The sequence below is a fragment of the Cebidichthys violaceus genome, unplaced genomic scaffold (assembly GCF_023349555.1).
Source record: "Cebidichthys violaceus isolate CVI_PGR_0920_01 unplaced genomic scaffold, fCebVio1.0.p SCAF_14, whole genome shotgun sequence".
NCBI classification, from domain to species: Eukaryota; Metazoa; Chordata; class Actinopteri; order Perciformes; family Stichaeidae; genus Cebidichthys; species Cebidichthys violaceus.
In genome coordinates this window covers 12,853,068-12,865,314 of record NW_027176307.1, presented here as the reverse complement: position 1 = coordinate 12,865,314, position 12,247 = coordinate 12,853,068, and the positions used below count along the sequence as shown (strand labels likewise).

The 12,247-nt window shown below is 44.9% G+C and overlaps 1 protein-coding gene across 1 annotated transcript in view; it reads right to left on the bottom strand.

Annotated features, from left to right (window-relative positions):
* LOC137871232 (MAM domain-containing glycosylphosphatidylinositol anchor protein 2-like) overlaps positions 1-12,247 on the bottom strand; it is a 161,335-nt gene that overhangs the window by 105,230 nt on the left and 43,858 nt on the right. The window contains 1 exon segment of the mRNA XM_068708952.1: positions 3,168-3,307. Within this exon segment, the coding sequence (XP_068565053.1) occupies positions 3,168-3,307 (140 nt within the window).

The window sequence follows — 12,247 nt, the reverse complement described above, 5'->3', positions numbered from 1 at the left end:
TAATTGATTATCAATACTGTCGTTGATTAATTCTCTGTTGATCTACTTCTTTTTTTCCAGAAATACACAGAAGGAAGCGACAGATCAAGAAGACGGACTCGTGTTTTACTCAGAGAGGACTGGCCACAGCGACAATTTTCCGCCTTATTCTTCTCCTCGGAGAGTCGAGTTCCACAAATCCTTCCAGTGACCTCTGCACCAGACATCTATGACAATTTAACTTCATCGCCCCCTGAGCCTGCCAGATGCCGGCAGTCCCAGTCTTCCTGCACAGCCTTCAGTAACACCTTGAAATGCCAAACCCACGAGGCACAGCGAAAAAAAGAAGAAAAAAAAAAGCACATATTATACGGTGTGCCGGTGACTGACAGCAACATACATTTATTTGACAATTAAATGGGAAGGCAGACAAGTGTCGAGTGTGTGCGTGTGCCATTGTGTGTGAGGTTGGATGCATGTATGATTTTATTATTAGAAAGCCTCTGTGTGGTTTTTTTTTTTTTCTTCTTTTCCCTCCGAGGTGAGTGGGCAGATGTGCACGAGGCTGACAGCGAGGCCCACTGTGAGGAAGCTGCTAATGCTGCTGCCTGGTTGGACACAATCCAGAGACTCCATCAGCGGGAAGGCCTGAGGGGCGTCTATGTAATTTAAGAAGTGTGCATATTGATAGACACGCGAAGAATTAAACTGTGGCAAAATTGCCAAGCGTGGTCCCATTTACTCTGTGGTTGGTCCTTTGTGGTGCTGATGTTGTACTTGGCACAACACCCCTCCGTCTATGGATCATCGTGGGAGCTTTTGCAGTATCTCAAAGTCAGGGGAAGAGACGGAAAACCGGACAGTAATGATGGAGAAAGCAATTTTGTGATTTGCTAATGCAGAACTAATTGAAGCCACTTACAGTGATCGAGTAGTGTGACTTGGCCCGCTGTGGTATCGCGGTGCAGATGGAGAGAGCGGTTTAAGTTCTTGTTGGTATGGAAGTTCTTTAAGAAAACAAAATTGAAAATGATTTCACAGACCAGAGAAACTACTTTCCCATTAATCTGAGGCGTCTCCGGGGAGGGGGGGGGGGGGGGGGTTCTAGGGCCCAGAATCTCTTACTGTTCATCACGCGTGGCATTTTCTCTCAACGTAGGAACAAATGTGTTTTGAACAATGTGGTCAGAGCGAAGCGCTGACGGAGTGCTAAACAGAGCCCAGAATTTATGTATGAGCTAATTCATATTCATCCTTATAGTTTTATGCCAACAGCAAAAGATGGAGGACATCATGGGTCTTTTTTTCAGAGGAACACAAGTGTCAGGAACATCTTAGCTAATAAGAATGATCGGTGGCATAAGAGATCTTTTAAAATCAGAAACTAAAATGTGCACAGGATGATACAAGTCCTGCTTCGAGTAAAAACATCGAGCAAACATCTTGCTTTATGACTGAACATAGAGTATGTCTATGTTCATGCATGCGCATGACTTACAACAAGAAACAGAGAGACACACACACACACAATTGTTCATACTGTCTGACAAAAAAAAAAGTCTCTGCCAAAGGCAAAACCAAACATGTGCCCGTGTCATTAATCAAGACAGGACACAGTAAAAGTGCACTACAGTATAACCTTTGCAAAGAGCACTGATTACTTTTTTCCCCCCACATATGCTCTCGAAAGATGAGGAAACTCAACTCAATTAAATGTGGAACTTTGGGGCAAAGGAAGACTCAGAACACGGTCTGAGAATTAATATTTAACTGGAAATGAAAAGACGAGCCGTTATTAACTCGCCAGTGTGTTTCCGATGAGGTCGCCAAACCCTCGTGTTCTTCAACCGACATCACAAAACCAGCCGTGGGTCCGCCGCCACCCCAGATAACCTCGCCTGCTTCCGAAACCACTCAGTATGAGTGTGCCCCCCCACCCGGTCCCGAGCCACTACCAGAGGGGGGAAAAGCTGACACATCCCATAGTCCGGTGAGACACAGCCGAGACCCGCTGCGCCAGGGGAACTGTGCGAGAGTCTCATAATGACTCTGTTTCAAAGGAGATCCTGCCTCTCCTGCCACAGCCGTGCAGGGCTTTTGATCTCCCACCCCCTCCTCCCTCCCCTCGCTCTGCTCTGGTTTTCAGAAATTCTAATTAAGAGGAAAAGACAGAGATGATGAGTGCAAAGTTGTCTCTCCCCCCCCCGCCTCCCCCTGACGAGCAGGAGAGATGAACGGTGCGCCTGAACGTCTCGCTAATTTAAGAGGCCTCACCTTTTCGAGTGAAATATAAAAATCAATATGTTCTCTTTGCTTTGGCATCCAGAGGGGGGAGTGTACAAACAAAAGGCCCCCGTCCATCGATCAAAAGGGGAATTATAGTAATTAATGTAAATGAGCTCGGTCTGGAGATAGCGCTGAATTCCGGCTACATTCTTTGTTATCGAGCAAATTGGAGACAACATTCGATAAATGTTCGAAAGGTTAGTGTGTGCAAATCCTGTCCGGATTAATGTGGGAACGAAATGTGACGGCGAGGTCATTTGTGGCAGAGCTGACATTTATACCTGCGTTAGTCGGTATTTAGTCGAAGCAAGTAGATGAAATCTTGTTTTCCGCTTTTGTCTTGCTTTTCCGAACACACGTTTCACGCCCGTACCTCTAAGGTGCGGATGAGAGAGGAATAACTGAACGAAGAAATCAACGGCCCGTTTTCTTTAGAAAAAGGTGGAAGACTTTTTTTTAATTAGTTCAGATCTCGACAGTAAATAAAAGAACTTGGGAAGAAAAAAAAAGAAAAAAAGAAAAGGTCTCTCAGATGTCGAGGACCCACATGACCGAGCGTCTTTTCACTGTGGCCTGCTTTCACTCGTTAGCCTTTTTGTTTTGGCAGATGCTCCGGCTGTTTTGTTTCTGCATTCTAATTAGACTTGGAAGCTTTCATTATCAACAATGCAGGTGCACAATGCACCCCAAACCATCAATAATTAAAGGGTTGAACTCCTCGGCTGGTTTTCCGTGCAGAGGCACTTGGTGCGCTACTCAATGGCTCTAATACGGAATCCAAAAAAAAAAAAAAAGAAGAAAGCTGATGAAGGTGAGTGAGGAAAGGAGACGCGGACAGGAAGGATAGGCGGGCGTCTTGGTCCCTCGCGTGGCTCCGCATACGTATGAGTGGCGCTCCTCACCTGTGGTCGAGGATGCCCCGTCACCAGACAGGTGAGCTCCAGGGTCTCCCCCTCTCTGATGGTGTAGACCCTCTCCGTGTGCCTCTCCTCTTCCACGTTACAGGCATGACCCGAGTGAATGATGCGGACGGTCGGAGGCGCTGCGGAGGGAAGAGAACAAAAGTGCGTTAGCATTCTGATCACCTCTGGAGGAATGAGCGGTTTAGCGCAACAGATTGTGTATTGATTAAGAGGTCGTCTCACTGGGGGGGGGGGGGGGGGGGGGGGGGGCTTCAAAGCGTCGTGGCCACGTTTGTACGGCAAACAACAAACCACAGATGTTTGCACATGAAAAAAAAAATAGAAGAAGAGTTGCTACTTTTTTAGATTTATAGCATTCAGTTTGGTTTAGCTTTTCAAATATTGCTAGAACGTCAAATACAAATAAAATGAGTCACTGTCTGTTTATTTGAAGTAAGTTGTGAGAGTAGCGCTTTCACAGACGCGTACCGATGGCGCCCGTGCTGCGGAGTGTGTCGTCGAACACGTTTTAAAAATGCTGTTCTAGTTCTCTGTTTTAATCTTTTTTTTTTTTAATCTTGAGCGAGTCCTATATCCGTCAAGAGTGATCGGTTCGGACCGAGTTCCCACGACGCTTTCAAAGCCATTAGATCGCTGCGCTGTTCACACGACTTACCGTCGCGTAATCGAAAGTCTTTAAGTCCTTTTTTTGGGGGTTTTCACACTACAATTCTGACTAATGTTGCACTTTTAACGAAACTAGAAAAGTACAAGTAAAAGTACTGATACCTAAAGACTGACAGTGTTTTATTTTGAGCCATACGTATGACTTTTTGTAATTTGTACTAACAAAGAGGAAACACTTTTACTCTATTGATCTACGTGTAAACAGAACCCTAGCATTTCGACCGGCTCTTAAAGGCACAACGTAATCGATTTTTCTCTGCGCACCTTCTCTGGTGCACCTTGGCCCCACCCCCCCCCCCACCCCCCCACCATGTTAATAACAGTTTGGAGGAAACAGATTCAGTAGTTATGACAAAAGCAGTAACCAATCAGTATCACTCCACTCTGATGCAAAGTGACACTCACTTTGCATCTTAACCAAATTACCCCGTGTAATCAGCAATGATTCAAATTCAGTGTCAAGTTGATGACCAACTGTGAACGATTGATGGTTGGCTGCAAAACAACTCATTTCTCTCATTCCTCATCCTCCCCACTTCCTCGCTATGGGGAGATATCAGGACGGATTTACAACTCGGTCTAATTACACGCCAGAAGGGTTTCATTACAAACCCTTACACATGTACATGAAGAAGAGTCTCCCAAATGAACCAGCCATGACTCAAAACACCTGATCATCTTATAGCTGAAGGTCTTCAGGTGACTTTAATATCATCTCAATATAAGATTTTCAATATCAAACATGTCGATATTATATTCCCAACTGTCATTAGAACATCTGGAGAGTAGGGCGTCTATATTCAAACAAGTGAATCTCTTATTTTGGAACAGAACTCGTCATTTAGCGCATTGATTTGAGCACATAATTACCTTATGTAATACAATTAGGGATATCAAAATGCCAGAATCTGTGATATGGGCAATAATAGCTCAGTATTCAGCAGCACAGACACACTGCGGCACAAGATCAGAGCAGAAAGACTCTAAACCCACAGCTGTAGTCACTGCGCTGGTGTTTCTCTCCCTGTTAGCTGCCTTGAGAGACGGTAAGGACACTGCAATCCCTCCACAGCCCCAGCATGCAGCGGGGGTGGAGGAAGTGGTGGGGGGGGGTTAAACAGAAGGGAGAAACGAGTCATCTTAGGTAAAGCCCCCCCCCCCCCCCCCCCCCCCCCCCCCCCCTCAAAAAACCCCCACTCAGTTCCAATGAGCTGTGAAAGCGCAGTCGCATGTAACCGACCCCTGACAATACAAGCATCTGTTAAGCATTTATTCCTCTTCAGCTTACATGATTAGTGAAGAGGTTTGGGATGAGATGATTTAGAGAGCGGATACGGGATATGATTAGGAGGAGGACTACAAATTGGTGAAAAAAAAAAAAAAAAAAAATCAAGCTGAAATCACTGACTGCAGTGTGCCTTTCATGTTGGAGGAGCAGCTTCCTGTGTGGGCCCTCTCTCAGCAGACTCAGCCCCGGCAGCAGACTCAGTTCCACCTCCATCCGGGCTGCGATGCTAATGAGCGCGGCGACGCTCCTCCCTGCCGCTGCGTTGGGAGGCTCAGCCAGAGTGTGTCCTTAGCCACGCGCTAACCACCTCGGTCCCCCCCCCCCCCCTCCCCCGTTTGTCTCACTCAGCTTATTGCCTTTCGTCCGCACTCGCGCTGCCCCCCCCCCCTATATATGCTATATATATATATATACGCAAGATTGATGAACGCTGATACGAAAAAGGCTAACCGGCTACTCGCGAAGCCGCGTTGGACCTTCTCCTTGTCTCCCTCTCTCCATTCAGAGATGAAATACACTGGTGGTGAACTCCATAGGGGCGGATAAGGGCTTGAGAAATAGGCTCAGTGTAAGGGAGCTTCACGCAAGGCTGCCACTTGAAACGGGAAAAAAAAAAAAGGGGGCTCGTGAAACAAGGCCCCAGGGCACGCGGCGAACAAAGTACTAATGCCATTTACTCCAATGAGCCAGTATCTCGGCAGCATACCATCAGCCCCGGAGGAAAGTAGGGAAACACCCGTAAATTAATGATCTTTAACTGCTACAGCAGCGAGTGCCGCGTTCCGCACACACATAAACACACACTTGTTCTTTATGCAGACAACACTAAGCTCACAGCGACGAAAGCAAATAACACTCTCTTTAAGCACGCATAATGAGCGCCGCGATGTTCTCGGAGAGTCGCACAGATCCTGGTAGAGCTGAGACCTCAGCTCACTTGGCCCAAAGCGTGAGCCACAATCACTGTCATTACCACATCATCTTCTGTTGGTTTAGTTTTCACCAAAGCCACTTGATGCTGGCAGTAACTACTCATAGCGTTTTGAGGAAAAGACGATCTAACGCTGGCTAATGGGACATTAATGCACTGGGACTCGGGGGTAGCACAAAGTGAGACGTCAACGCGCCGACAGGTTCGAGATGAAAGACGTCCTGGTAGGGGAGATGTGGGCGACAGACAAAGCTTTGAATGCGTCAGAGCAACGCCCGACACAGAGGTCACGACCCTCAGTGTCTGAACTGCATCACATACAAGCTGATTATGGGGATCAGGATCGGTCTTATTCACTGGAAACGTTATGGTGGAACGTCCTCCAAATGTTCTGTTTGTGGGTCAATAAGAACGTACTAACACACACACACACACACACACACACACACACACACACACACACACTGACAGAGTCATTTATCGATTAGCTGTATTTGTGCTGTGTGAATTTTTCAAGTGCATTTTTCTAAATATTAAGTAACATTTCAGTGAACTATAGGGGCTTTGTTTAGGCAATGCTTCCTGAATATCTTAAGTTACCATTACAGGCTCATTGGGACACATGACACTTCCTAATACCAGTGAAATAGAGCTCAACATGAGTTTACCCAGCTAATTTCAAGACCTCTTTTTTATCTTTAATCGCCTGAATATTACATCTTATTTCAAGAATTGCTACCAAGCCAATTACCACTTGTTACATCGGCAGCTTTTTTTTTACATATTAAGTGAAAAATACCTCCTATTCATTGTATTTAAGTGGCCTTTTTTTGCAACATATTCTTTACTCCACATAAAATAGATATGATGCTCCAGACTGGGTTTCAAATGATTTCTCAGTGGTGGATTCTTTTACATACATTCAAATAGAAATACTCCACAAACTGCTACAAAGCAAACATCCCGCAATTATACGTAATAGGTACCATGTGGAGTTTTCTCGGAACAAACAAAAGGTGATGTTGACATCCATTTGAAAGCGTGCGTCGCTAACGTCGATGTTCGCTCGCTGGCACATTCTACGTTCCTTGGCGCTTTACCCTCACCGACGTTCAACCGGCAATATGACACGATGTAAAAACGCAGTCACACAATACAAAAAGCAAAAGCACAGGAAGTATAATCAGCTTAATGTACTTAAAAGCAGGAGTGAAAAGTACATCAACTCCCAGCAGTCCGCTCAAACATCTGTTTGGATAGTCCCATACATCCCTCAACACTCCATTCAAGAGCTACAAGTAAATGTTTAAGCGCAATTAATCGATAGCAAACTTCTTCTGCTCCTCATATCCTCCGGAGCAAAACAATATGTGAAATGAGTGAGTGGTCATGTGTGTTGAGAAGCAAAGCAAAGGTAACTTGGGAGCGAATTTCTTTTTTTTAGATCTTGTTTTTTTTTTTTTTTTTTCTTTGTTTTTCTGCCGGTTGGGGAATTGCCATTGGCATACGAAGCACATCTGCCACTCACACCGATGTGAGAAGTGCAAAACAGTGCAGGGTAAAAATCAATGCTAAATATTGAGTGGATCCTCACAGTCAAACTAATGCAGAGTTATTCTGAAATCACTTCGTTTGTTTGCTCTACAAGCACTCGCGATTAAACGGCGTTGTTGCAAATGTCAAGCAAATGTTTCCACGAACCTGTGGGTTAAGTTAGGAGATTTGCATAAATGTGCATTTCAGGCTGTAGTGTCACCCCCCCCCACACCCCTCCCACCCAACCATCTGCAGGCACACACAAACACACACACACACACGCACACACACACACACACACACACACACACACACACACACACATTTCCTGATAACTATACAGTTTTTGAGGGGAAAAAAAAGGAAGCAGAAGAGCTGCAGGCTAGGAGCTGGAGTCTCAGATGTGACTCTCTTTTTTCCATTTCATTATCTCATTTCCATAACAGTGACATCATCCCCCCCCCCCTCTCTGCAGAAACACACAACGGGGAGAGAAAAGGTAGGAGAGGGGAGGAGAACAAGAGACTGCCTCGGCACATATAGTTGTGCATTTTAGTGCTCTCTCTTCATCTTCAGTCTGCATATATGTGTGTGTGTGTGTGTGTGTGTGTGTGTGTGTGTGTGGAGTTGTGTTTGTGTGGGCATTGTGCGTGTTGAATGTTGCAGCTCCCACTGGAGTGACTAGCCTTCCTTGCGTCGGTTGGGGGAAATTGAGACAGCTTTATCCACTACCGCCAATGGAGATTAAATTGGATTTGGCTAAAAGCGGCCTTGTCACCACGGTTCTGGAGTGCCCGAGTGGCAGAGGAGGTTCTTGGCATTAGTAGAGACTCTAAATTTGACAAACAAATGAATGTGGAAAAAAAAAAAAATAAATAAAAAATGCCAACAGCTGGGGCTCGTTGTCGCTGTGGGCTTAATGTCCTCAGACCAACCCCTCAGGACCACTAACCGATGCCTGCTAGTTTCCTGGCTCCATAATCACCTTCTCAGAATGGGAGAGCCAGATAGAGAGTAACAGAGGGAGGAAAAAGACATGCAATATGCATACCGTTACAATTTTAAAAATAATTGTTTTTGTTATCACACCAAACTCATTATCGATTCTGCAGCAGGAGCACTGCAAATAAACTTCTGGTGTAAAGGGACTGGGGGAGGGGGGGGGGGGGGGGGGGAGTTAATTTCAGCTGTACGATAAAGCTGCACAATGCCAACATAAAAACGCTTAGAGATAACACTAAAATAAGCTTCATTGAGCTGCTTAAATAAGGGACAACACAGCCATGTTAGATATTGCAAAAAAAAAAAAAAGATGAGTTTTGAAGAAAAAAAAAAATTGTGGGTCTAACTGGTCACCCACCACCCATTGTTACTAAACCCACCGTCACATACGAGCTCTCCTCATGATGAGCGATAATGAACACACATTCAGGCTGTTTGACCCGTCCAAGCACAAGACACAAAAAACACACACATCACTGCTCAATCGAAGAATTACAACAAACATAACAGCTGGCAGAGTGTTTCCATGCTGCGCTCTGACTCACTAAGACGTCTTCTCTATATACATGCAGACTGTTCACACGGAAACGTAACGCTAACAGCAGCCACAGCACAGAGGAAGCAGGGAAGCTAATTGACTCAGTAATGTCAGCAATATCTAAAGTCTGCTAACATTAGCCGCTACATGCTGCTTGCTGAATTTAACTTTTTTTATTTTTAAGAAGAATATTAAGTTATTTCTTTATTCAGAAGTTACACGTTATTGCTTTAATGCAGCAGCAAATATCTTTAAATCAGCAGTATTTGGGTTTTTTTTGGCCACCTGGAGGCAGAGGAACACGTTTTAAACACAACATTGTAATATTAGGATCTAGTTAGTTTACTCTCCTTTAAGCTCTCCAACTGCTAAAGGGATACGTCTGGCTTCTTAGCAGCTAAATGCTCGATGTTCAGCAGCTGGTGGACAACTTTATCTGTTTGTTGTTGCTGAAGACAAGACAAGCAGGTCATAAAACCAAATCAGGATTCATTACGAGTGACTCCTTTCACATTACACATGGTAGCTTGAACCATTACTCATGTAAAAGTGTTGATTAGTGCAGCTTAAAGAAAGTAGCATAGTGCACGACCCAACCAAAATGTACTCTTATCATGTCAATCCTATGATACATCTACAGAGACCATAGAGCAGAGATGCATCCTTACAGATAATGATATCAGATATCAGATCGGCTATCAGTGACGATGGGACTATTTTAATAAATAACAATTAAAACATTAATATCTATGTTTTTATTTTTTTACATTCTGTGTAAGTCAAGCCTGATGTTGCCTAACTCATAAAAGAATGATCTCAGGTCCCTCACACACAGTGAGGCTTAGAGCTTATTAACTAGACACCGGTACCGGATCGGTAACTCGGTATTGACCGATACCCAAAGCCCGGGTATCGTCATCTGTATCGTGACTGGAGAAGTCAGCTCGGTGCGTCCTTGTCATGTAGTCTGAGTCTTCTCAGGTGATGAAGAGCGCAGGCGTTGCTTGCGTCGGTGTGGATGGATTTTGTAACCTTGAGAATTCGTAAACATGGTCCATTGCCAAAAGTTGTCACACGATAAATGAATTTCGATGCTTTCCCCATTCCTTACACTTTGGACAGCGTAAGCTTACACTAACAACCCAGCCCATCCTACTGTATAATTGAGAAGCAACTCATCCACGGGGTCATCCGTGTGTGGAAGAGCTAGAAATGGTGTGCCAAGCAGCACATGCATACTATTACATCGGGGGCTGTCAGAGCGTATTGATTACACACTGTAATGCACTCGCATGCACTCCTCGGCCTACACTGTTGTTGTAAATGAGAGCCTGTGTATATCCGGCTTCGCGCTATCAGCGCAGATGATCTATCGCACCGTGTGTGCTGTGGTGGGCGGAAAGATAAACCCACCCACCCACACACACACACACACACACACACACACACACACACACGTTCATACGAGACTGCAGCATCACAGAAAAACACAACATGTCCGTTCAGCACGGAAAGAAAAGAGAGACGGTCAACACTACAATCAAGAGGAACATCAGGTGGTCTTTTTTGTGGGACAAAGTGAAGCCTACTGTAAACAAGGGTAGTTGAGATCGCTCATTAACACAGCGGACCAGCTCGTTTGTCCGATCGCTCGACGGACACGGGACACCGTAAGGGCGCAAAACAAACCGCGCACAGCTGTGGCGCTCAGAGGTGCTATTTATAGGAAACAGACATGCACACACAATCATACAAACACATACTCCTGCACACACAAGTTGACACACACACACACACACACACACACACACACACACACACACACACACACACACACACTGTTAGTCTAAAAGTAGGCCAGTGTGAACCTGCCAAAGCCCTGCTGAGACGGAGAGGGAGGAGAGAGAGATGGCTGTGGTGGGTGAAGGTGGGGAGATTTAGAGGACAGATTCATCTTTGCTCCCACATTACGGCGCTCTACAGCAGGGGGTTATGGAGCTTGACTGCATACAGCTGCATCCATTATGTTCATGCAAGCTTTACGTCATGCAAAGCATCTTGAGGAAATGACACAAACGAGCCCCGGTTCCATCTGATGTATAGCTCGGTTCCGCAGCAGACCAGACGTGCGAAGGTAACGGCCCAGACTAGCAGACGCACCGCGGCGTCTGTGTGGCTCGTGACGGTGCCGTCTCTGTCCGCGGCGCTGAAGCATACAGCGGTTGCCATGCAGGGAGATGTAGAAGGCAATGGAAATCGGACAATGTCGGCGTCACACCAACAAAAACCAAAACAGGCAGACATTACCTGAAGTAACACTGGAGGCTTATTGTACCTCAGCAAATGCACACATGTGAGGCAGTGCATTAAATCCACCATCTTGGTTTCACTGTTCCTGGGTTCCTTCAAATGCTTCACCAGGACTTTGAGCTTGTGACCTTTTAAGATTTAATTCCCGACATTTTTTGTACGACATTAGTCGTACTACTCAAGTAGTTCTCCGCAATTAACAGGAACAACAAATTTGATAATCAGGCAAAAATGCCAAACAATCAGCTTCTAAGTTTGAATATTTGGTGATTCTCTTGATCTTCTGAGATATTAAATAGCTTGAACTTTTACTCAGACAAAACAAGCAATTTGGCGGTTTTGACGGTTCACACTTTTTTTTCGAACATTCTGAATACTAATGCATTTACTATGAGAGAAAAGTATTGGATTTTTATTTAGTAATAGTTATGGGCATAATGTGTGTCTCCTGTGAAAATGGTGTGTATTAGCCTTAATCCTTATGCTTTTGCACCATAATATTACGGAGTAAAATGTACAATATTTCTATATGATTTAAAACATGCTCTGGCTTCAACTAGCATCGTATTTCCAGAACTTTGTACATCAAAGATAATACAATCGACTATTGTGCAGTAAAAAAATGTACCAAGAGTTACAGGAAAAAAATATCTCCCAAGTTTGCCTTAAAGTGTGTCGTAAAAGCAGGGAATGTACAGTCTGCTTAATTGGAAATTGCTTATTTACCTCTGGAATGGGCAGAGATGTCAGGTGCAGTTATCACTTTTTTCCTACCGCAAGCGATGAGC